Source organism: Alosa alosa, chromosome 17 (genome assembly GCF_017589495.1).
Source record: "Alosa alosa isolate M-15738 ecotype Scorff River chromosome 17, AALO_Geno_1.1, whole genome shotgun sequence".
NCBI lineage: Eukaryota > Metazoa > Chordata > Actinopteri > Clupeiformes > Clupeidae > Alosa > Alosa alosa.
The window spans coordinates 15,389,453-15,415,002 of NC_063205.1; the positions used below are offsets into that span (position 1 = coordinate 15,389,453).

The following is a 25,550-nucleotide window of genomic DNA, read 5'->3' on the forward strand; positions in this document are numbered from 1 at the left end:
CACACAGCCACATACATACAAATAGACTCACACAAACACAGAAAAAGACACAAACACACAAACCACACACACACACACACATACACGGAGGCACACAGACACACACACACACACACACGGAAACACACAGACACTCACAAAGACGGCGTTCTTAGCAGCACAGATGATGCGAGTGCCGTCAGCAGACCACGTGCTGCATGTGACCATGACGCCTGTCTCCTGGTCCGTCTCCGAGAAGTGGTCGCTCACAGCGATGGACTTCCACTCATTTGCGGAGGTTACCTCAAACATCTGCAGATCCGAGTCAGAAGTCACAACGGATCATGTTTACAGTACCAAATCAAAGCTCTTCACAGCAATGGAAACAACACCATCAGTCTAAACCATTTAAAGGGCACATTGCTAAAATGTGATAATTACAATAGCTCTAAACTGAGCAGCATTTCCCACAGCTCTGTTTAGGCTAATCAAACAGGATCAAACACACACACACACACACACACACAGTCATATACACACACACACCTGAGGACAAATGGCTATTTGGAGACAGAGAGAGAAAGAGAGAGAGAGAGAGAGAGAAAGAAAGAAAGAAAAAAAAAGGAAAAAAAGAAAGAAAGAAAGACTTTATATATACATGCACCGTTTCAACATTGCTGTTCAAATCAAACAGGTATTTTTGGAATGGATGGCGCTGTGTGGCGCTGTGTGGTGGGGGGGGGGGTGCCCACCTTGAGAGTGCCGTCACTGGAGGAGGTGGCCAGGTACTTATCATCAGGGGAGAAGCAGCAGTGGTTGACCGCATCGGTGTGTCCAAACATGGTGTTCTGGGAAGACGGCTTATTCAGGTTCCACAGCTGTAGGGGGAATGAAGGAGAGAGAGAGAGAGAGAGAGAGAGAGAGAGAGAGAGAGAGAGATGGTGAGAGAAACAGAGAGAAAGTAGGAGAGAGAGAAAGGGCAAGAGGATTATTAAACTATTCTCTAACTTTCTCTCTCACACACAAAAAAAAGCCAAGCGGTCTACAGAGGATGCAATCTGCTCTGCCCTCCACCCAGCCCTCACCCACCTGGAAAAAATAGACTCATATGTGAGATTGCTGTTTATAGACTTCAGTTCTGCATTCAACACCATAATACCACAACAACTCATCTGCAAACTTGACAAACTGGGACTCAGTACCTACCTCTGCAACTGGCTACTGGACTTCCTCTGTCAGAGGCCCCAAGTAGTAATGTGTTGGCAACAATACCTCAAGCAGCATCACACTGAGCACAGGGGCCCCCCCAAGGCCCTGCGTGCTCAGTCCGCTGCTCTTCACCCTGCTGACGATGACTGCACTGCAACCTACAGCAACAATCACATAGTGAAATTTGCTGACGACACAACTCTGGTGGGTCTCATCACCAAGGGCGGCATTTGTGACTCAATACAGGTTGGAGGTCGACCATCTGACCACGTGGTGCAGGGACAACAACCTCCTGCTGAACGCCAGCAAGACCAAAAGAGATTGTTGTTGACTTCCGGAGAGGTCACACCCAACACCTGCCACTGACCATCGACCCGGTGCTGTGGTGGAGAGAGCGAGCAGCACCAAATTCCTGGGGTGCACATCAGTGAAGACCTCTCCTGGACCACCAACACTGCATCACCACCAGCCATCTCAGAAGTGCCCACCAGCCATCATGACCACATTCTACCGGCACCATTGAGAGCATCCTCTCCAGCTGTATCGGCTGTGTGGGGCTGAAGCTGCACTGAATACAACAGGAAAGCCCTGCAGCCATAGTGAACACAGCTGGAAGGATCATTGGTGCTTCACCCCTCCCCTGAAGGACATTTACACCACCCACCTCACCGCCAGTTGCGACCAAAATTGTGAGTGATGCAAGTCACCCCGGCCACAATCTGTTTGATCTACTGCCCTCTGGGAAGAGGTACAGAAGCCTGCGCCCCGCACTACCAGACTCACCAACAGCTTCATACAAGCTGTAAGGATGCTGAACTCTCTCCCTCCTCTCCCCCTCCACCCTCAGCTACATAACATCCTGGACATTGGACCCACAATGGCGCACTGCACACTACTCCACTTGCACACTTGTACACTTTACAACTTGGTGTTGTTGTCCTGAAAACACAACACTTCTGCTGCTCTTACATAACTTGCCCACTATGCCACTTTCTTTTATTACTTAGGTCAAACAGAACTACCCAAGCCTTTTATTGGCCTGACTTTGCACTAGTATTTTATTGACTGTCTATGCACAATTTCAACCAAATTTTGCTGCTCTTATTTTTTTTCATGATTATATGTGCCCTCTTATTTACTTATTTACTTACTTTTTTGTTTACTTGAATGTTATGTTTTGTCTGTGGACTTAAATTGGTAAAATATGTCTTGTCTTCACCGTGGGATAGTGAGAAACGTAATTTCGATCTCTTTGTATGTCTGGAACATGTGAAGAAATTGACAATAAAGCTGACTTTGACTTTGAAAAACCATATCCAACATTAAAATCACCAGCCGGCAAAGACAGCGAGAGAGAGGAGAGAGAAAGATAGAAAGAGAGAGAAAGAGGAAGATAAGAAGTGTTGCAGAGAGACTGTCAGAGAGGTAGAGAAAAGCATGTCATTTAAGCATGTCATGGGAGTGCAAATGGCCATGTTGAGATGGTGGTCTTGCCTTGGTGTTCATGAACATGTCATTAGAGCAGGTGGCCAGTAGGAGGCGGTGTCGCGTGTTGGTGAACTGACAGTGGTTGATCTGCTCGTCGTACTCCTCATCAAATGCCCTCATCAGAGTCCCTCGCTCCGCATTCCATACCTAGAGAGCACACACACACACACACACACACACACACACACACACACACACACACACACACACACACACACACAGACGGACGGACAGAGAGAGAGAGAGAGAGAAAGAAAGAGAGAGAGAGAGAGAAACAGAAAAACAGAATAAGAGACACATAAAAAGTCATAAGAAGTTCTCTAATTTAATCTTACATATTGCTTAATATACAACACATCAAATGGCACTACAGTAGTACTGTGTAACAGACGGAACCTTGATCTTGCGGTTACTGGAGCAGGTGGCAATGAGCCGGCCATCAGGAGAGAAGGCACAGCACAACACCTCCTCATCACCAGCCTGGATCTCCAGCAGTTTCTCCCCACTGCTGCTCTTAAACACCTATCACACACACACACACACACACACAGAATAGAACATCACAAGTCAAAACAACTCATCAAAAATCAAAAGTACACTAATTCTAAAATTACACTAAGTCTCTAAAACACATCTCACACTCTCTCTATCTTTCTCTATCTTTCTCTCTCTCTCTCTCTCTCTCTCTTTCTTTCTCTTTCTTTCTCTCTCTCTCGCTCTCACACCCACACACATACACACCCACACACACACACACACACACACACACACACACTTGGTTTAGTACATATGAATGAATGGGGAGAAGGAGGGGAAAAAAGTCTCCTCTACCCGCAGTGTCTTGCTCTCCCCACAGGAGGCGATCTTGCTGCCGTCGTGGGAGAAGCAGGCGAAGTAGACCACATCCTGGTGGGGCTGCAGCACCAACCGAGACAGACTCTCCAGGCTCTTCTTATTACTGATCAACACAGAACACCATCATCACTACACCAAGAGTAATCAAGACAATGTCAAGGAGCTGTCCATGGTAGTAGTAATGAAGCAAGCATGTTCTTTTATCAGCGTTAACTTCAGAAATGACACACGTCGTGTTTCCTGTACTAGGCTGAACAATATAGCAACCATGACCCTTGCATTGAAAGATTAGCTGTCGACTGAACATGACAAAGGCTACTAAAAGTAATATCATACACCTAACTTGACTTTTATCACTACTGTTTAAACTGAGCCTTAAGCCTAAACTGAGCCTCATGCTTAAAGCAACATAACAATCACTAGCCACGTTTACATGGACAGTTTTTTTGTCATTTCGATTAAACTATTCCGATTAAAAAATGTGCCGTCTGTTTACATAGAACGTTCTATTCCAATCAGGTGCTCTAAAGCGCTTTAGAATTTTTGATAGCCGTTGTTGCCTTTTGGTAACGGAATAGCCGTTGTTGCCTATCTTTCCTTGAGAAGATACAGCAGTCAATCTGAATGACCATCCGAATGACCATATGAATGGCTGTTCATTCGGAATAGGAGCGGACTACACCACGTCTTTCATTCTGATTAAAATTCTGATCGGATCAGGTTTATATGATAATTTTATTCCGATCGAGCCGTTATTCTGTTTCTAATCGGTATAGAAGTGTCCATGTAAACGTGACTACTGTCCTGTGGTGTGGTTTAGAGACCAAGCTGGGAAAAGGAAGTGGTGAACCTTATGAGGCCTATGACACTCTCCTAACAAATCAGTAATACGAGTCATCTGTTTAGGAGGTTTACGTTTCTTTGAGTTACCGTACCCATGTATACAACTAAACCACATGCTTCAAATACACCCCCCCATCCGAAAAAAACACATCTGTACTGCACGTACACCCAGTCGAGGTAGAGCGCCCCCTTCTGGGCCCTCTGCTGTGCCTGCATCCTGGCCTGCCGGTACACCTCGGAGGAGTCGGGCTGCGAGAGGGCCAGCTGCACCACGTCGGGGAATGGCCGCTGCTCCAGCTGGTGCCCATTCAGAGACAGGAACTCCTGGAACTGACCCCTCACCTCACCGTTCTGTTAGGGAGAGGGAGACGAAGACAGAGAGAGAGAGAGAGAAACTAGATCACACCCCTTTACTGAACCATGTGTTATAATGTGTGATAATAATATGTGATAATAAACACTTTTAAAAGCTACCCTCACCACCACTCCAACTGCGCCAACACTGTGGTACAGCTAAGAGAGAGAGAGAGAGAGAGAGAGAGGGAGGGACAGAGAAAGAAGGAGGGCAAGGGAGACGGAGAGAGAAAGGGAGCGAGATGGAGAGAGAGACGGATAGAGGAAGAGAGAGGGACGGAAGAAAAGGAGAGAGGAGGATGAGAAATAGAGAATATGAGGGGGGAGGATAAATGAAGAAACAAGAAAAAAGAAGTGCCATAACTAAGATCTAATTCTGTTGCTTCCAGCCTCCCTGGACTCCAACCCTAACGGTCTCACACATGCAGACCATGTAAGGGGAAGAGCAGCAGCGCCACGCAAACTGACCTCTTCGTCCAGTTTGGCTGCATACTCCACATAGTCATTGATCAGATGGGCCGGGCCCATGAGCTGAGCCTTGGTTCTGACCCAGTTCAGAGAAAACATGAGGGAGTACAACTCCTGAGGACATCAACAGAGACGGTACAGCACCGTTAATGCTTAAAAGAACATATCAGTCTACATATCAAAAACACAAATCAGACAGCAAGTAAACAAAAGATTGGTTTCGTCATCAACTTGTAGCAGACCTATAATCATTTGCATAAAAAAAAAATGCTGTACAGAGAGGCACTCTCCCAATATGTTGTGGTGTAGGGGAAGACTACCTTTGATAGGCCGGCTTTGGCCATGTGATAGGTCAGGAAGCGCAGCCAGTAGAGACTCTCTACGTCACCAGAGACGGGCGACTCTGTCTTGTAGTACTTCTGGTACTGTCGGACAACCTTAGTGTGCAGCTCCTATGGACACACACACACACACACACACACACACACACACACACACACACACACACACACACACACACACACACACACACACACACACACACACACACACACACACACACACACAGTGAGTGGGTGGTAGTAAGATTAGTGAGGCGTGTACGAGAGAGAGAGAGAGAGAGAGAGAGAGAAAGAGATAAAGTTAGTGAATGAGTGAGTGAGTGAGTGAATGAGTAGTAGTGAGACTTGCACTGCAAGGTGTGTGTATGTGAGAGAAAGAAAGAGAGAAAAAGAGAGAAAGAGAGAGAGAAAGAATGAGTGAGAGGGTGAGTGGTAGTGGGACTCACAGCGAGGCGTGTCCGGTTGAGCTCGGACAGGAAGTCCAGCTGCAGGTCGTGGAGGTAGTAGAGGTACGGCCGCTGGTTGCAGTCGCGGAACAGCAGCGACTTGTTGACAAACTCCTGCAGAACGTCCTCCACCTCCTCCAGCTCCAGATCCCAAAGCACCGACAGCACCTGAGCAGAACAACAACAACAACAACAACATGCCACACATCACACATTGAGCCACTACTATACAGAACAGAATCAAGTACATCAACTTAAAGGTGTAAAATAGCTCATTTGCTGTGGTCACTGTCAGAATATTTTAAAAGCATCACATCACGTCATGTGGCATCAAGATATCAGCCTATGGATGTAAAACTTCTAACACAGCAACAAACAAAACAAATTGCAATCATTTTTATAAATATACTTAAGCCCTATTCAGACGGGATTAGTTTTACATGGAGATGTGGGGTAAAGTAATTTTGCCACAGGATGTCTGTAATATAAATGGTCAATTTGCACGGGATTAAGACACCTCTGTATTTTACCAGTAGTGGAAGGGGTAACTCAATTTACACACTGCTGTCACCTCCCTGTCGCCATGTGTGTGCTACGTTGCTTCCTGATATCGCATTCATGCATGCAACATGGCCTGAGTAATGTTTACTCATTAGTTCAGTGTCAATTTCAAGTTTATTGTCATATGCTCAATATGTCAAGGACAACTGTAGGCTGCAATGAAATGCTTGTGGTGAGACTCGGGCATTCTACAGGCTACAGCTGAAAAAATATCACAAAATTCACCCTACTTGTCGATTACATTAGTGGCCACCAGGGAAAATCATCACCCTGTGGTTGTTTTGCATTATTGATTATTTATTACCAAGTGCTTCTACAAGTGCCTCCATGCTCAAAAAATATTCACACAAGATTTATATTACCCGAGGTATTTTTTCTGATGCGTTTTACATTAGATAAAGGCCGTCGTAATATTTACTGACATTGTCCGTAATAATTACTGACATGGCGCATTCAGACGGGACTAAAACCCCTAATCGCGTCCAAATAGGGCTTTAAAAAACAAAGTTAAATCAAACTGACCATGCGGTCTCATTGATCAAGAAATCTTCCATGCCACAAAAGGTAGTCATGCAAAAAAACTCTGCATGGCCAGAGAACAACTATTTCCTACACTGCTTCTTTCCTTTCATCTCACTAGTACTTGACCAGTCATGTTCTTAGTCATGTTTTTGGGTGTCCATTAATCTCACTAGTACTGACTGGGCTTAGCACCCACGTCCCTTGACCATTCATGTTGTAGAGTTATGTTCTTGGGTGTTCAGACCTTGGCGGGCACTTTGACGTCCTTCTCAAGAACAGTGAGGTCGGAGTAGAGCTGCCGGTGTTCCTCAGCCAGCACCTGGATGCTGGCGTCCATGGCCTGGTCCAGTGCCTCGTAGTCGTACGACGACGACTTCCTGATGCGCTTGAACTGCTTTCTCTGCAGCTGGCGCAGGTAGTAGTCCCAGCGGTCAGGGAACTCCCGCAACAGTGCCCCGATCAGGGACACAACCAGCGGGGAACCTGCACACAGAGAGACAGAAGCTCCAGCTCAAGTCCAATGTCAAGTTTATTTATAATATATTTATAATGTGCGTTAGTTTACACTTTAGAAAGTTTAGGCTGGTTTAGTATGAATTAAGCAGTGTTAGACTACAAAAGAGCTTCGAAGGAGGCCTCCATTGAAAAGAAATGCTAAGTCTAGCATTAGGCTTAATCCATGTACAGGAAATCGACCCTAAAAAAAAAGTGTGCACTTTTAAGGTTAGTGCAAAGTGCAAAGAAAGGAACAGTGGAGCAATGGTCTGATTAATCTGATTAATTGCTTTTTTATTCAGAGGCACAAAAAAGTTCTGTGCTTGTGTAACAGAAGCGCTCATTTCTCCTTTTGGAGGGAACTGAGAAATCATTCAAAACTTTCAATTTGTTCCCAAGTATTGCTCTTGGGATGCATCAATTTTTTTTTTAACTGACCATTCAATTCTTTGAGACATGTTCCTTTTGACAAATATTTTCACGAAACAAGCATTTAAAAAAAAGACAATACAGATATGTGATAGAAAGACAGGAGATTTCAAAAACTTGTTCATGTTTTCTCTGAACTGAGATTTGTCTTGCTGCAATCTTGTAACTTCCTCACTGGAGATGACTTTGAAGTACTCCACCCACACTTCCTCAAGTGCTTGTGTGTGAAACCAACAGAGGCAGTGTGCGGCAGATAGAGTGCGTTCCTCTGGACTTTGCACTCTGTCCAGAGACGGAACTCACCCTTGCACTCCTTGACTATGCTGCGGGCCTGCTCGGGCAGCCTCTGGGGCTTCATGCTGACGAAGAGAGCCAGGACCTCTAGGGCCTTGTCCTCATCCAGGCCGCTCTCCACAGCCACCTCATGCCGCTTGCCTGCGCAGTCCATGACAAATCAACATAAACACATATAAAAATATCATACAGATGATATTGACTGTGTTTGGATATGATATATGTCTACAAACAGAAACAAAAAGCAGGATATGCAACTTAAAAGCACTACAGTATTATACTGTACTTATACTATACTATACAGTACTTATACTATACTATACAGGGTAACAACCATATACAGGGTAACAAACATTTGTTCAAATACATACTGCACTATGTATATTATATGTTTATTTGTGTGTTGTGTTTGTGTGCAGAGTTATGCACAGAAACATGCGTTCGGAGGACAGCCAAAATCAAGGTGCATTCAATGCCACAGGACACTTTACCACGTCTCCAAATATGGTTAGACATGTCCGAGGACAACAGAGAAAACGACGGTTACCGCTGACTGAGTCGACCAGACTTCTGTCCCTGGTTGTTAGCAGGACTCTGCACTGGATGTCAAAGGTCTTGAGGACAGAGCTGTCCCACACATCATCCAGGATAAGAAGGGACCTAGGGAAACAGGAGGCATGCGCTTATCATATGTGTGTGTGTGTGTGTGTGTGTGTGTGTTTTGTGTGTGTGTGTGTGTGTGTGTGTGTGTGTGTGTGCTGAATATATGACATTTACATTACATTTATTCATTTTGCAGACCCGTTTATCCAAAGCGACTTACAGTATTAGAATAACATTTGAGCTACAGAGCACAGCAATATACAGACCTGCCAACCTGTAAGATATATATTTTTAGCTCATCTTGGTCTACATTTTCCCTTACTTTTTTACTTACTTTTCGCTTTGGACAAAGGCGTCTGCCAAATCCCATAACCAACCATAACCATACATGTGTGCAGCCAAATGTCGGCGCAACATATACCGCTCTGGAAAAAAATGAAGAGACCACTGCACAGTTTTCTGATGTCATCCTACAGTTGCTGAGTGACATTCAAATGGGTTGACGGTTAAGAGACCACTGCAAATTTGAATATGACTGTCAAAATGCAGGTCCACTGAGTGAGTTGATTAAGTAGAAAATGTCTGACAGCAACAGACTTTCTACCTGACAAGACATTCCATAATCAAATATGCTGACCCCCCTGTTACTGACATGGGTTACTCAATTGAAATTACTATTTGAATACAATAAGGTTGTGTTTCGTTCAAAACAAGACTGTTTTATGAAACTGTAAACAATATGGACAATCGGACTTTTCATTTTTTACAGTGCATGATCTCATCACGCTATGTTTCAGAAAGTATTTTGCAGTATTTTAAAAATACAAAACACTGAAGTATTTTGATACTAAATATGAAGGAATTTCCATCATCCCAATCACATACAAGTGACTAAATTATTTGTATATGTTATTATTTACCACCTTTCATCGATCCACAAACAAACATACCTAATGACTACCTAATGACTTCTAACTAACCGTTCCATTACGGTTCAGATGGCAATGCCTATATTTTCTATTCAAATTTGAATTATCCTTTTATTTTCCTTTTATATAATAAAGCACTTTGTATGAAAGATGATTAATAAATAAATAAATAAATAAATAAATAAATAAATAAATAAATAAATAAATAAACCGGTCCAGTAAATAAATGGATATGAGGATGACTACATAATGAAAAGAGTCAAGAGAGACAATGATTCCAAAGATTCCATTGAATGATGCATTTAACTGGTAACAATAGTCTTGCATCAAACCATTCCGTATAGGATCACAAAGGTGGCTAGGCAACAACATGATGCCATAGAACACAGCATAGGGTAAACTGGAATTTGTGTTCACTTTTGCTTGAGTTGAGTGCGTAGTTGGCTGGTTTCAGATTTGTGGATAATTTGATATTCAAACTGTGATTTCTGGCAGTCTTAGTTCAATGCGGTTCTGCTGGTTCTTAGCCTGCTGCCTGGCAGCACGGCAGGATGAATGCAAAAAAATTAAGAAATGCGTCAAAAAATACGGACTGGTGGAGCTAAAAAGAGACCTGGAGGCTTTGGGAGTGAACATTGATGGGCACGTGGATGAGACTAAAAAGAAAAACAAGAAGAAGATCAAAAAGGAATTACAAAAGACCCTCATAAAGGAGCTGAAGAAGATTGAGCACGACAAAAATGGACTGGACAACAGGGCCTACGAAGACGTGTTCACTATGCCCATGGATATCCCCGAACATGTCCTATCTGCTCTGAATGAACTGGAGGCTTTGAGAATTTACAGTGATGAGGACGTGGATGAAACTACAAAGAAAAACAAAATGAAGAGAAAAATTGAACTACAAAGGTTCCTAATAAATGAGCTGAAGGAGGTTGAGCACAGCAAAACTGACCTGGACAACCACGTTTATGAAGAGAAATCACTAATCACTATGCCCATGGATATCCCTGAAGATATTCTAAATGCCCTAGACGATCTGGACACATTCTTGGATAAACAGTTGGAAGTATCAGAGAGACATGAACGAGAAGATGCCGTGCTCGACAGTCTCCTGTTTAAAGTGGACTCGACTCTGGGTAAGTAGAATACAGTATATCTGCTCACATTGGGTGTAAGAAGTAGCCTTGCATCACCAAAACCCAACTTGAGCAATAAGTGGGCTATGTAAAACGTGAGCTCACATTTAAAACATAAAAATGGTTCAGTTAATTTGAATAAAGTGCTCCTCCAATTTGTTTCGCTTCAGAAGGACAAATAAAATGCTCCTCCAATTTGTTTCGCTTCAGAAGGACAAATAAAATGCTCCTCCAATTTGTTTCGCTTCAGAAGGACAAATGAAAAGGAAGAGAAACAGAGAGCATGGAGGCCAGACGCTGGAGACAGGAAAGAGAGGGCGAAGCGAGAGGCCTGTTCCTGGAGTGCCCTACAAATTCACAATGACTCCGTTCCTGGAGTGCCCTACAAATTCACAATGACACCGTTCCTGGGAGGAGGTTTTGTGTGGTAGGACACAGCAGCAGTCGACTGACAAGGACAAGGACCATCACCAACAATCAATAAAACCAAAACCAGAAGCCAGACTTCTGGTGATCTTCACTGTTTCTCCTCTATTCATTTCTCAAATATAATTCTGCACCCTAATGACTTGTAGGACCAGTAAGGACCAGATGGGAACGTATGATCCCTCTATACTTTTATTTGTTTTATAAAATGTACATATTATCAGATACAAGTCCAGTATGCAAAAATGCTGAATTATTACTGAATGAACTATTACTGAACATCATCTTAACCAAATTCAACCACTAGAATGGAGAATATAACTTTACGGAGTTAATACTGATGAGGATATGGATAAAACTAAAAGAAGACCAAAAAGGAACTACAAAAGCTACTAATAAATACAATTCAAATATCCCCCTATATTTCTTATTTGTTTTATGAAAAGTACATATACAGTAATTTCCTGTGTATTAGCTGCATTGTGTATAAACCGCAGGACAGTGTTTTATGCAAGTTTAAAAAAAAAAAAAAAAAAAAACATATTAATACCATATTAACTGCCCCTGTGTATTAACCTCATAGCTGAAGAAATTTTGCAAAATCAATGTATAAACCTCGGCTAATAGTTGGGAAATTACGGTAACATTGAAGCTAACATTTACGATACAGTGTAGAGGAGACTATAGCTAGGAGTAGGATATGACTCTGAGTGTGTTTGTATGACTGCATGTGTGTGTACCGCTGCCTCACCTGGGGTACCTGCGCAGCATGAGGAAGCGCAGGCGTTCCTTGGCCTCCTCTAGGGAGCATGGCGGCCGGTGACATGTCTCTGGACTCTGGCTCTGCTCCAGACGGAAGCACAGCGACTGCATCCGCTCCAAAAGGTCCGAGCGCTCCTGTCCCACCGACACCCACTGCACCCCGTCAGGGAAGCACTCTGAGTGGAACAGAGATGAGAAGGGAAGGGGAGTAAAGGGAGAGGGAGAATAATAAACACATAAACAACATTTCCATGTATGTATGTACTGGGATGTATGGATGGATGTATGGATGGATGTATGTATGGATGGATGGATAGATGCATTTATTCCAAAGATTACACAAAGTTTTTTTTACAGAAAGAGCTTTATCATTTTTGAGTAACAAATCCAAACCATTTCAATAATCCCTTCACACAGGTGGTGTCTGAATATCAACAATGTGTTACCCAAATGTGAGTAAAACATATATAGTTTTTTCCCAAAACACTATAAATCCATTTATGTCATGTTATGTCATCCAAGTCATGTTGTTTAATTTTGTATGTCAGGTAATATCAATAAAAGTGTAATGCAGTTGTGTTGTTTTGATTGAGTAAAGATAAATCAAAAAACAATAACACATTACAGTTCCACTGGAATTACTTGGAAAACATTTTTTATAAAGAAAGAAAAAAAATATTTATAAAAATTCAATAAAATGGTGGATATAGCGTATTAGAAAAGAGCTTCTCATATTAAGTAGCATGTTAAGTAAATTGTTTATTGATATCAAGTCATACAAGCTAAGCCAAATGAGTAGGACAACGCAGAAACATGTGGCATGTCTCTCAGGACTTGAGGATGAGTACAGTGAACACCAACCTCCTCTTCTTAGTAATATCATATTCATGTAATTATTCAATTTCTACACTGTCCACAAAATGAATGTATTTTCTCTGACGCTTAATCCGACAGGTCTGTGGGGGGTTACCTGTGATGAGGGCATGGTCCCTCACAGCCTCGGCAGCGAGGACGGACTTGCCCGAGCCGGCCATGCCGTAGACGGTCACCCACCCGGGCCCGGTCTGCAGCAGGTACAATTTGGCCCGCACCTGGTTGAGCAGCGAGGGCCGGCTCACGAAGACCACGGGTCTCTGGGGCACACCACCCTCACTCAGCATCACCTGGACTGCAAGGTGGGAACACACACACACACACACACACACACGCACGTGCATGCGCACGCGCACACACACACGCATACGCACACACACACACACACACACACGCACGACCAGTTAATGCCTACATACAATAACTAATTAGGAACAATTCTCCTGAAATATATAACATACCTCCATGTAGCAATCATCTTAAGACAGGTCACGTGAATATATAAAATGCTTCATTGATGATTCACCACCTATCTGACTAACTACTTGGCATACTGTAAGTCCAAGTGACAACTACAAAACAAACAATTGTATAATCCTCTTAAGTCTGATGCAAACTAAGCTTATCCACAAGCAATCGCTGACTGTCCCGACACAACTTACTCAGGTCAGACGACTTCTTAAGTTTGTACAATGTGCAGTCCGGCTGGTTTCACTTGTATTCGACAATAGGTCATGACTAAAGCCCAGGTAGAGGGTATTTTTCTCTCTTAAAAGAGATCGAGTTGTTTTTTTTTTAGATTTTACGAAACAAACATTTAGTCATGAGACAACAGCATGAGAATTGGTGCAGTATCAAACTAGCATGTCAGTACCAGCCATGCCTGTGGCTGTGCAATGCAATGCTAGGGGGGCATGTATGTCCTCAAAATACACCTTTCCGCAGAAATCTAAGCTCAACATGTCTTTACATGTGTAGGCCAACATGGACAGGATCCCTACGGAGATACAACACACCTGTCTGCCTATTGATAACATCAGTGCTCGCTTACCCAGAGCAGTGCCGCCATCCGAGAAGCTCTTCTCGCCCTCGGGAGAGACCTGCGGCAGGGCTGGATGGAGCAGGCTGGCCAGGTCTCCATAGCTCTCCCTGACCAGGGCGTTGTAGAAGGAGATGTAAGCTCGATTGTCCTTCCGAAGGAGAACCTCCAGCAAGGCAGCGGCCTGCTCTTTCCTAGTGGACTAAAAGCAAGAGGGAGAGGTGGACACTTATTATGCTGATTGCCATGAGTGGCTGACCAACACCAATGAACACACACACACACAACCACCACCCTTTCCATTTCATCACCAGTCAGCAACCCATCACTGATTAAGTTCACACACACACACACACACACACACACACACAAGGCTTGGGCCACCAACCTTGTTCCGGACCCTCTCTTCCTCGTCTGCGGTCAGTACACCATCACTGATCATGTGATCCATCAGGTAGTTAGCTTTGATGTCCGCCTCCAGGCTTGACCGAGAGCGCAGCAAAAGGCTCCGAGCCCGTTCCTCCATCCTTCCAGGCAGACGCACAATAGGACATGCAGCCTCTTGAAAGAAAGATTCAGAGTAAGAGTGTGTCATTGTGAAACCGGCGTTGCTGGCTAGCTTGGTAACTGCGGTTATTGTACATGTCAATTCAGGCATGACAGAGCAAAAACAAAATTGAGTAACCTAACACAAACTGAAACTACCCGCCTAATAGCTTTGATAGCTCAAAGAGACACAACATTAATGTCTTTGAATAAGTTATGCTATGGATAGAACGTGACAGTAATCACTACAAGAAACAGTTGGGAAACATCTGGTTTCGACAGTTATCTTAAGCTGACGTTGACATTTACCTGTCAATTAGCAGCAGTGCAATTACAGGAAGTGGCATAAAGACAACTTGAACTTCGTTTTCGTGTTACCTGTTATAGCTAGTTTCGATCATACTTTCTGAAAGTAATATAACCTATGTGCTTATTTGGTCACAACTCCTCATTTATTGATTCTACATGACATGACACTCCATTATTCCAAGACAGTGATAACAATGAGATAAGAGTTGACAAAGACGTGCAAAAGCAAACAAAAACTTACGGACGAATTTCTGATCTTATGGGTGAACTCTTGCTCTTAACCCGCAACCACCGGTGTGGTTATCAAATCCTTTCAATTCCTCGAAGTTGTCTCTCGGGTGTGATTGTCACACATCAAATTTTTTGAATCGAAAGCTTCCTTGCTCTCCAACAAAAACAACTTCCCCGGCGTCATCGATCCAATAAGAATCGCGCCTTCTTAACACGTGACAGGGTGTGCTACGACCGAGCTGTCACCAGGCAGAGAAGACGTGAGCCGCCTAGCGGTAAGAGCAGGACACACTGTACATACCCTTCACTGTATGTACAGAGAATGTCTAAGATTAATCAGTAACCACAAACATGACTTACAAACATAAATGACAGAATGGGAGCAAACGTCACTGCACAGAGGTCACGTGGATTCTTACGTGGATATATATATATATATATATAGACACACACACACACACACACACATCTTTAATTAAAAAAAGGTAAATCTGAGATAAGACAGTGAGATCATAGAGAATTCAGTCATTGTACATAAAAAAATCCAAGAAAGAAAACAACAGGCCTGCTGTTGATAACATGTTTGTCTATTTATTTAGTAACATTGCTCAAGTTTAAATTGGAGACACAAAGTTGAATATGACTAATTGACGGTGAGGGCTGTAATTTCTCTCTACACAAAATCTGATCCTTGGGGCTGTACGTTTGTGGGGTGGGGTGGGCGTGGGCCAGCTCCAGGGGGGGCAGTCGGGTGGGTAGGAGGCCCTTCCTGGTCACCACCCTCTCCAGAGACTGGACACGCCGCTCCTGCTGCAGCCAGTAGAGCATCTCCGTGCGATCCCAGCGCATCTTCTCCTGGTAGGGCCGACCCTATCACAAAAAGGTTTTGTTTGTTTGTTTTATCAGCAACTTTATAGTGTTTCATAAAAAGAGGTTGTTTGTTTTATTGCCAACATTGTAGTGTTTCATAAGAGTATTACATTTGTTTTATTACCAACTGTACAGTATTCAGTACAAAGGCATTACGTGTGTTTTATAACCAACTTCATAGTACTTAATTAGGTAGCCTTATTATGTCTTTGAGACAGTCATTATCATAATGGGTGGATATGAAGGCAGATTGTAAATACCATAAATACCATCTATTGTTTTATCTGAGTTCACAGATAACTCTCCAAAATGTAGTGGGTAAATAAATGGATCCACCAACTTTATGGGAAATCAGTCACAGAGCCCAGTTGCACACACTGAGTTGGCACCAAAGTCATCCGTGTGTGATACATGGCTAAACCTTTATCAGATTCCACTCACATTGTAGGTGACAGTGTCTCTGAAGCAGTGTGAGATGTCGCTGATGATCTTGGTTAGGTCTCTCTCCAGTGAGGCGAGCTGAGTGTTCATCTCCTCTCTCTGTTTAGACTCATTCAGCCTAGCACTGGACGTGCCATTGTAGCCTGAGTGTGGGACAATAGATGGATGGTTGTTGTTTGTGGGTGTGTTTACATTTATATTTATTTATTTATTTATTTAACAGATGCTTTTCCAAAGTGACTTACAAAAATGACATGGTTGGGTGTGTGACTGTGTGTGTAATATGTGTGTGTGTGTGTGTGTGTGTGTGTGTGTGTCAGTGGGGGGGGGGTATATCAGTAAAATCTGAATTTTGTCCTTGTACCTGGATGGAAAAATCGGTTGGGATCTGACGCCTCCCACTCAAATACCTCCAGTTTAGACAGAACCATCTCTCTCTGCTGGATCAAACGAGCAGCCTGCTCCCATGCAACGATGGCCTAGAGTAACACACACACACACACACACACACACACACAGCATTTCACTACATATTGTACTTTTGTATAAGTGACAAATAAACAACACTCTGTGCTGTTCAGTAATTAGTGATATTCCTGTTACTACTCTACTATAAAATAGAAGACATCAGCATTTTGTCCCATACCTTCTCCAGCTGGTCTCGGTATGCGTGGGAGCTGTATTTAATGGCCATGTCCAGTCGAAGCCCGTCCGGCAGGCACAGAACCGTCCAGATCCGTTCCAGACGGGGCTTCAGCTGGTCTGAGTCCACTTGTACGTCTCTCTGCTCCTGAACGACCAAATTCTTTGGCAGGAACAACGGAGCATGATGTATCGGCATTAGTACTCAGAGAGAACAACGGACAAATGGACTGAAAATATGAATGTTTTAATAATCTATTTCCAATTAAAATGATGTCCTGGTGGAATTATTCAGTCATAATTATTTAATCACAGCCACTCCTGGTCTTTAAATTGAGCCATCTTTTTTAACTTACAGTATCAACATCTCCCTTTACATTCATTATACCTGGTATTCCCACAACAGCATTAGTGTAAAATATACTGCCATTCACATCATTAGGAACTAAAGAGGCACTTGGACAGTGCAGACCTCCACCAATGTCATATCTTTAGAACTTTAGCAAAAGTGGAACTAAATTTGTGGATCTACCCCATGACTCACCAAAACACAAGTCCTGGCAGAGTTAATAACTAACAGGATCTCCTCAGCTGATGACCCATATTAAACCCACAACAAGGTTTTGGAAAACTCACTGTACCTGTGTCCCTGCCGGAGCTTCTTCCTCATCTGGACTGTTCTCCTCTAGGAAACACAGCACGACATATACAAACTCAAACACGTACAGTGCATACATTCAACATATAAAGCACATACTGTACATCACATGCTTGCTGACATGCAAACAAAACATAAATATGACATACACATACCAGAGAAACTGGACTGAACTATGATGACAACCTTTTCATGGTGTAATACAGTTACTTGTAGATACACATTACAGTAAATACACAAACACCCACTAACTGTAATCACACAGTCGATAAAAGCTGCATGTTGCTGAACAGGTTTAAATAACATTGCACTTCCAGTCTGACAACTGTCATGCAGGAGAAACCATGCAAGAGGTAGGTGCTGGTGTGACTTGCCTTCCAGGACTGGGTCTTTCCAGAGCCCCCCCAGCAAGACGCTGTTCACGTTCCATACCCCCATGACGTACTCCTGCTTCATCCTCTTCAGAGCCTCCATCTTCTTAGTCCGAGCTCTATGGCGGGAAAGCAAAAGTGCACCACAGTAAAAAATAAAGAAATAAATATGCACAGCTAGAAGATAAGATTAGAGAAAATAGCTTTTCAAGCTTTTCAGTGTCACGAGTGTCAGAAAAAGCTCAGTCTATTTCTTACTCATAGAGATGGAGAGGGTGACATTTAACATAGTTAGTAACTTGACAAACCTTAAAAAAAAAAAAAAATAATGGATAAGCCAAATTCAAAGCCAAAAGTGTTTATCAGATCATTAATGGCACTTGCTAAAAACTGAATTCATTCACTGGTGATGGTGAATATCAGTTAAGCAACTGTGGCCCAGTGAGAATGAACGGCGGTGAAGTGTAGTTGAGTTGACAGACTACCAGAGAGGAGTAGAGACATGATGACCCTTAGAGAGATGGGCTTTGTTTACCTTTTCTTCTCATCCCTCTGCTGCTGCAGAGCCTTTCTCTTGTCTTCCTCACTGTCCTTCTTGGTCTCGTTGTCAAGCAGCTGGAACACCACAGCCAGGTAGTCTAACTCCTGCACAACACACACGACACAAGACACAAAACAGCCGCATTGCCAAGTGGGTCCAGTTACGATTCACTCGACAAAATATGAATGCATACAAATGACATTCTCCCAACAAAATATGAATGCATACAAATTACATTCACTCAACAAAATATGAATGCATACACATTGCATCCACATGTTTGTTTTCTTAAGTCAATAGGGAAAGGTCAGGTATGTCCATCAGACACAGGCAGATACAACAAACAAAACAATGTAATGTAAACAATGCATGTATGCATGTAAACAATGCAAAAACAATGTAAATCACTGGAAAGCTGAAACTCATTCTTACCCCTTTGAAGACTTAAAAAAAAAAACAATATATCTGGACGATTTGATGTGATTTGATGTAATATGATTTCTAGTAGAATGAGCTCACCTGTGTGGTGAGGTACTTCAGAAAGTCGTCCAGGGACAAGTGAGACTTCCACCACTGAAACCAGGTTGTGTAGGCACGCGACGTCACGTCTGAAGGCTTCTTAAGGTCCATAGGAGCGTCCGCTCTTTTCCTGGAGGCAAGCACAGAGAGAGAAGAGGACTAGGCCAGTCAGATTGGACTAGCGAGAGATACCGTCATTTCCCAAATGTTAGCCGTAGCTTATAAATTAATTTTGCAAAATTTATTCAGCTATGAGGGTAAGGGGGCAGTTAATATGGTTTTATTAATATGGTTTTGTTTCTTTCAACTTGCATAAAACACTGTCCTGCGGCTTATACACAATCCAGCTAATACACAGGTAATGACTGTAGACTTCTAACATGCTAGAGTGCAATCTGCTTTATTTTTTAACTTTTGCCCTTTTATGGTCTGTATGAAATGGGCTATATAAATAAAGTTGCCTTTAAGGACACAGGCAGTTTTAACACCTAGCCTATAGGAAAGTGAAGTTAATATCCACGTTAACTAATGTTATTCACTAGAGATGACGGCATGTTTTTAATTCCAATATCCAATGGTGTGTTTGTTTTTGTATTAGATTAGATTAGATTCAACTTTATTGTCATTGCACAAGTAAGGACAACAAGTACAACGAAATGCAGTTTAGCATCTAACCAGTAGTGCAATCATTAAAAGTAAAGTATGATCATGTTAGTCCATTATTAAGGTGTATTAGCAAATGAAGTGCATAGTTCTGAGGGATCACAGTCTATAGACAGAATGCAGTATGATATAGTGCATTTTTGCACTAAATATGCAACACTGCACAATCCACCTATAGGAGCATATGCTGAGGCATAAAAAACCCTGTGTATGGCAAACCTCAAGTGCACAAGAGGACCCATCACTCTACTCCACATTATGTTTTAAACCCATTTTCTTATCTGGAGAGGACAGCTTAAAGAGAGAGGGAAGAAGCAGATATGAGTAAAAAGGTTGAGATGCTAGTTTGCTTGCACTGACTTGCTTGAGATGCTGTTCTTCAGCGCAGAATTAATGAGTTGATTGGGATTCTTCTTCAGCCTGTTGAGTTTGGCCTGAGACATATACGGCTCAATCATGGGATCCTGAGAAAAACATGGTTATTGTTATTAAACTGTTACTACACATACCATTCCAAATGGCACACAGTAAACACTACTGGACTGTTTAATGATGAAATCATCATAAGACATGCAGTGTCTTACCTCTTCAAAGCTGAGGTATTGTTGCATCAGACCCTTGGATAACTCTTTACAGACCTCCTTTATTTCAGCACCAGTAAAGAGATTGCGGTCCATCCACTGCACTGATGAGGCCTCAATCTGATGGTAGCATAACCACAGACCATCATAATAATCAGAAGTCAATCATAATCGTAGCTTGCTGTGTGTGTCAGTGTGTGTATTTGCCATATGTGTGACACCTATGTGTGTCTGTGAAAGAGAATGAGAAAAAGAGAGAGAGGAGAGACAGAGAGAGAGAGAGAAAGAGAGAGAGTATATGTATAGTATATACCCATACTGTAAATATATGCGTTTGTCTGTGTTTGTGTGTGTTGTGTTGTGAATGTGCGTGCGTGTCTGCATCTGTGTCTGTATGCATCCTACTTCTCTGTTGACATCATTGTAGACTGGCGGGAACATGTTGATGTTGATCTTCTTGGGCGTCACGCGGTCAGAGACCCGGGCTGCGGCCAAGCGGGCAGTGCCGTGAGAGGAGACGGGCACGCTGACCACCTCGGCCTGGGGGTGCTCGGGTTTCTTCAGGGGGACCCTGCTCTGGGTCAGCCGCTCTCTCTTCTCTCTCAGGCTCTGTGAAGGACAAGAACACCTCAATACACACTCAGAATATAAGCTACAGAGTTCTTAGAGATACAAGACTTTATGTGTATAGGACATTTTATCCACAGTGATAATTCAATGTGCTTTACATAAACAATAGCAAAAAATAATAGTAAAATTCGAACGGATACAAAAGCTTGGTAGGACATTCAAGAGAATCCAACTGTGCCCCTCAACCAGAGTTAGTTGTCAGGAATTTGATGATAATGAAATTTGATAAAAAAATGTTGTGGTTTTATGAGTGACGGTTCCTGCCTGTAAGACTGCCTGGAGCCTCTGCAGTTTAGCAGAGCTTTTGTAGGATCGGGCTTTGATTAAAGGAGGGATGTCCACATCAGGGTCTGTGTTATCTAGCGAAGAGTCATCCTGTAGCAACCTGTAGTGTGCGCACGCACACACACACATACACACACACACACACACACACACATACAGTTCAAGAGTTACAAGTTTCCTAGGTTTTGCTCTATTCATTAACTACTTGGTGCCCTCACATACTCAACCCTAGCAGAGGTCATGGGTTATTATGTTAATGATCAATTCCAGATGGCCATGATAAACTGTGTCTACTACTCCTTGAACCCAAATACAAAGAGACTGACAGATCATATGAATACATTTTAACAGTGAGGAGCCTAATGTTGAAATGCACAACAGCTATCAATGTTCAGGATAGTGTTGATGATAAGTCCTCGCTCTACTAGATTACAAACCAAGCCTTTTAAAGATAGATAGATAGATAGATAGATAGATAGATAGATAGATAGATAGATAGATAGATACTTTATTGATCCCCAAGGGGAAATTCAAGGAACATACTAAAGGCCACTTTTACAATCTTCTGTATGATCACAGGTCAAATGGAGCACATCGGGTGGCATGTGTGTATAAACTCCACCTGTTGAGGTCATCGGCCATACTGAGGGTCTGTTCCTGGACAACCGGTTTGCTAATGACCATCAGCACCAGCGGAGACTGGGGGCGCGGGGGAGGGGCGTCCATCTCCAGCTCGTCCAGCAGGGTCTCTCTGCTCAGGTCCGGCATGGACTTACACCCCTGAGACAGATTAACGTTTCAATGACCTCCATTTAATCACACCACACGGCACTCAGAGCGCATGTATTCGGCACTTGGGGTTTTGTGTCTGACCACTTTGTGTCCGATCACTTATTGTCTGATAGTGTGACCTTATTATGTGACTCTCCACTTTTCTACCAGAATACAGTATGTGACTCCACTTTTCAGTTATACAGTATGACTCATGTACAAGGGCTTCCACCTGACCGTCCAGTATCAGATATATTAGATGTACAGAACCTTCTTTTACCAATAGGGTGGGTAGGATGGAAATAATTACATGTAGCTGTAAGTTTACAAATAAGCCTGACTACTTGAAAAACATCCTGATCATGCAAGACACTTCTATACTTGTTCTTGTCATCACTATTGTCTTATATTATGTGTTGTCTAAAGCACTTGATATTGTTTACAGTATCACCACAGCCATAATAAAAGAGTACCTGGATCTGTGGAAAGCTTATTAGTTGTCACAATGTACTTTAGGGAGGATTATGGTAAGCTGCTCATTGTCCTTACCTTGAGTCTGGTGAAGAAACCATCAGAGACATTGTACACTTCATCCTCAGTAGGGACCAGGGGTACGTCTTCATCTGGGCCTAACAAACACACACACACAATTTGTTTTTCTCATGTTAATATTAGTATAAAAACATGTGAGGACGAGGAAGCTGTGGCGCGGTGACCCGGGTTCAAGTCCGGCCCGGGTCATTTCCAGATCCCACCCCATCTCTCTCTCCCCGACACTTCCTGTCACTCTCTCCACTATCCTGTCAGATTAAAGGCATAAAAGCCCCCCAAAAATATATATAAAAAAATAAATATATATAAAAAATAAATAAAAAGATGTGAGGACATGTCTGTGAATTACACACTTGTCTTTTCTGTTCCGCTCCTGTTGAAGTCCACTGTCTTCTCCGGGCGATGGGGCATGAGATCATACACATGTTCTAGATTGATCACCCCAATTTTCTCCTTGATCTGCAAGAAGCATTACACTACAGTCATGCCTTAATACTAAGAAGCCCTGGTAAACCACAGTGCCAACAATAAAAAGCAAAGCAATACAAAGCAAAAATCTGCATGTTTTATCTTCCTCCAAATACTGTATTAATTCCAGTCTCTCCCTCTCTCTCTCTCTCTCTCTCTCTCTCTCACACCCACACACACCCACCCACACACACCCAACTACCCACCCACCCACACACACACACACACACACACACACACCTCTGCAATGTCTTTCTGGATGAAGTCTCTGTGCTGTTTGGAGAGCTGCCACGTCTTCCCTTTGGGTGGCCTGAGCTTCAATCTGTCTGAGACAGTGGACGCATCTGACATCGGCCGCCTGTGTTCCTCTCTGGACTTCGGTTTCCCAGCGGTCCTGCTGGCCTTGCGCTCAGCTTTGATCCCTGCAATAATGTCTCGCCGGATAGAGTGCACATTCAACCTGGGCACAAGCATCCACGACAAGTACTGAGATGAGTGTCCAGTCATGGATATACAATTGTTTGTTTGTAAACAATGCTATGGTTTAGTACATAAACAAAAGCCACAGTATTTGTAGGGTGAGTGGGCAAAGGTTGTGAGCGATGGCACTGTGCACACTGTTAAGTCTCTGTCTGAATTGTTGTCTGCCTAACATAATGGACTGAACTCATGACACCATGCTGATGACCAATTTACACACAAGGTCAGCTTGCGTCCTTCTCAAAATGACACAGGGGATAGGCGTGATTGGGGATGGCAATTCTTGACAATGACCCTGCACATGCTGTCAGGTCCCTGTTGTTCACCTTCACACAAATGACACATAGGCAAAGACTTATATCACATAAGATCAATGACTGGTGACAGGTCCTGTTCAGCTAATGGTTACTGAAGATGGATCTAAATCATGTGCTGCCCAGTCCACTGGGAAGCAGGGCTGGGGCACGCACGCCACCTTGACCACTCACACGCTGGTGCAGTCGGAAGCCATCTGCGCTGCCAGGCGGCTACGGTTGGCGGCGTCGGTGAAGACGGCACGGCGCCTCAGGCTGTGCTGCAGGTGCAGGTAGCTCAGGTAGAGCTGCTCACACAGGCGCAGCACCTCGGCGAAGGTCTTGTGCCGCAGGGCCTGGTTCTCGCTCCACGTCAGCGTGGGGTCCGGTTTAGAGACCCGCAGGTCCTGCCAGATCAGCCCTAGTTCGGACGCCATCACCAATTCCTACAGGGGTGGAGGAGAGGACAGGGTGAGTAGCGCAGGCTCCGACCTATCTGTCCAGGACAAAGGGTTTGTTGTCCCTAGTACCATACTACAGAAAAATAGGCTTTAATGAACATTTGGACCAATTTGTCTGCTGCAGCAGTGCACCTAAAAACACTGTCAAGGTGCTAACCTGTCAGATCAAGTCTGGTTGGTCAAAAATATGCCTCCATGGTAATGTTACTCTGTCTCAAGTTAATTGTTAAGTTACAGTTCCTTGATCTAAGCTATGTTAAAGAGAAATATGGCAGCATCTAGGCTACACTGAAACAAACAGCAACACAGGCCCACTTTACTGTGCATGAATATGATGACTGATCTGATGATTTGTGTGTGAGGTGAGTGTGACTGATGTAGACTAGAACTCAACTCACTAATGCTTCCTGGTCCTCTGGAGAGGGTGATAGAACAGGACACGTTTGTATCCTCTGCTGCATTTGAAAGCAGAGCTCAGACAGTGAAGAGGGAATGGCTCCAATGCCCTCGGTCACTGAATCTGCAGCGTCCTGGGCTTCCCCTGAAAGACAGGGTTATGTTGCTTAAGACTTTACCAACTACAAGCGATCATGCCATAGGCTACACTGTTAGCACAGTGACACTTGCTCACCTTGGTCCTCCTTGCTGTTATATTGGAAAAACAGAGACATTTTCTGGTACATCTGTTGAGCGTTGCTTGCGTAGGAAACCATCTGATTCTGTGTCATGGGAAGGATATCATCGCGTTGCTGGGCGAACTGGACGCGTTCCTTCATACCACCAGCAGTATTTCTCAGTACAGTCATATTTTCCTTCCAATCCATAGTAATAGTCCAATAGTCACAGAATGAAGAATCAAGTAAGGGGATCGTGCAGTATGTTTCGACGCGTTTGGTGTTATTTTCTATGCGCATCGCTGCGCGGAATGGTTAGAATACCCATAAACTTGGAAAATCTTTGAAGTAAAATAAATAGGTCCTACCTTTTGCATACAACTCGAAAGTTTACCATGTATCTCCGGTGTTTTCATGGTGTACTAAGTATAGTTTTGTTAAAGCAAAGTTAAAATTACGGTTGGCCTGAGGATTAACACAAATGTGTTGTGTTGTTAACTTCGGCTGAACGTGGTGGAAATCAAGTTACCTTTCCCTTCCGTTTTCAACTGAGGGCACGTTGCCTGGAT

General features: G+C 43.3%; 3 protein-coding genes across 10 annotated transcripts in view; 1 reads left to right on the forward strand and 2 right to left on the reverse strand.

Moving 5' to 3' along the window:
• Nucleotides 1-15,600, reverse strand: part of apaf1 (apoptotic peptidase activating factor 1) — a 54,679-nt gene extending 39,079 nt beyond the window's left edge. The window contains exons 1-18 of one of the 6 annotated variants that reach the window (XM_048267838.1): nucleotides 15,152-15,582; nucleotides 14,444-14,616; nucleotides 14,068-14,257; nucleotides 13,114-13,311; nucleotides 12,133-12,319; nucleotides 8,832-8,944; nucleotides 8,294-8,425; nucleotides 7,311-7,549; nucleotides 5,984-6,151; nucleotides 5,517-5,648; nucleotides 5,197-5,310; nucleotides 4,849-4,887; nucleotides 4,541-4,725; nucleotides 3,508-3,634; nucleotides 3,073-3,198; nucleotides 2,683-2,823; nucleotides 732-857; nucleotides 139-291 (exon numbers count right to left, since the gene is read on the reverse strand). In XM_048267838.1, the coding sequence (XP_048123795.1) occupies nucleotides 139-291; nucleotides 732-857; nucleotides 2,683-2,823; nucleotides 3,073-3,198; nucleotides 3,508-3,634; nucleotides 4,541-4,725; nucleotides 4,849-4,887; nucleotides 5,197-5,310; nucleotides 5,517-5,648; nucleotides 5,984-6,151; nucleotides 7,311-7,549; nucleotides 8,294-8,425; nucleotides 8,832-8,944; nucleotides 12,133-12,319; nucleotides 13,114-13,311; nucleotides 14,068-14,257; nucleotides 14,444-14,581 (2,508 nt within the window). In that variant the 5' untranslated portion in view covers nucleotides 14,582-14,616; nucleotides 15,152-15,582. Of the gene's footprint in view, nucleotides 1-138; nucleotides 292-731; nucleotides 858-2,682; nucleotides 2,824-3,072; nucleotides 3,199-3,507; nucleotides 3,635-4,540; nucleotides 4,726-4,848; nucleotides 4,888-5,196; nucleotides 5,311-5,516; nucleotides 5,649-5,983; nucleotides 6,152-7,310; nucleotides 7,550-8,293; nucleotides 8,426-8,831; nucleotides 8,945-12,132; nucleotides 12,320-13,113; nucleotides 13,312-14,067; nucleotides 14,258-14,443; nucleotides 14,617-15,151 lie in introns of all 6 variants that reach the window. The other 5 variants (XM_048267839.1, XM_048267842.1, XM_048267844.1 and 2 more) reach the window with 5 other exon arrangements.
• LOC125310435 lies at nucleotides 10,261-11,475 on the forward strand. The gene is made up of 2 exons (XM_048267848.1): nucleotides 10,261-10,955; nucleotides 11,206-11,475. The coding sequence occupies exons 1-2, from the start codon at nucleotides 10,322-10,324 to the stop codon at nucleotides 11,352-11,354; spliced, it is 783 nt and encodes a 260-aa protein (XP_048123805.1). The 5' UTR covers nucleotides 10,261-10,321; the 3' UTR covers nucleotides 11,355-11,475.
• A 112-nt stretch (nucleotides 15,601-15,712) lies between the features above and the next one.
• On the reverse strand, nucleotides 15,713-25,546 carry ccdc87 (coiled-coil domain containing 87). Of its 3 annotated transcripts, none has more exons than XM_048267847.1 (20): nucleotides 25,350-25,546; nucleotides 24,999-25,012; nucleotides 24,766-24,908; nucleotides 24,102-24,352; nucleotides 23,374-23,593; nucleotides 23,019-23,124; nucleotides 22,663-22,742; nucleotides 21,965-22,122; nucleotides 21,322-21,442; nucleotides 20,833-21,036; nucleotides 20,431-20,547; nucleotides 20,207-20,310; nucleotides 19,184-19,313; nucleotides 18,659-18,768; nucleotides 18,127-18,242; nucleotides 17,736-17,779; nucleotides 17,099-17,257; nucleotides 16,817-16,931; nucleotides 16,453-16,595; nucleotides 15,713-16,011 (listed from the first exon to the last, which is right to left on the reverse strand). In XM_048267847.1, exons 1-20 carry the CDS (start codon nucleotides 25,376-25,378, stop codon nucleotides 15,733-15,735), a joined length of 2,643 nt encoding a protein of 880 aa, XP_048123804.1. In that variant the 5' UTR covers nucleotides 25,379-25,546; the 3' UTR covers nucleotides 15,713-15,732. The 3 variants fall into 3 exon arrangements, with proteins under 3 accessions (XP_048123804.1, XP_048123803.1, XP_048123802.1); XM_048267846.1 differs by having other exon boundaries at nucleotides 24,999-25,179; XM_048267845.1 differs by having other exon boundaries at nucleotides 24,999-25,546.
• Between the last annotated feature and the right edge of the window lie 4 nt (nucleotides 25,547-25,550).

Bases quoted from the DNA above. Each gene is read 5' to 3' on its own strand.
- LOC125310435 (XM_048267848.1), top strand. From the start codon at position 10,322: ATGCGGTTCTGCTGGTTCTTAGCCTGCTGCCTGGCAGCACGGCAGGAT. The intron at 10,956-11,205 runs GTAAGTAGAATA...GTTTCGCTTCAG, and splicing joins TAAAGTGGACTCGACTCTGG to AAGGACAAATGAAAAGGAAG.
- ccdc87 (XM_048267845.1), bottom strand. From the start codon at position 25,281: ATGCGCATAGAAAATAACACCAAACGCGTCGAAACATACTGCACGATC. The intron at 18,769-19,183 runs GTGAGCTCATTC...TGTGTTGTGCAG, and splicing joins TGAAGTACCTCACCACACAG to GAGTTAGACTACCTGGCTGT. The intron at 17,258-17,735 runs GTACAGTGAGTT...TTCCTGCCAAAG, and splicing joins AAGCTCCGGCAGGGACACAG to AATTTGGTCGTTCAGGAGCA.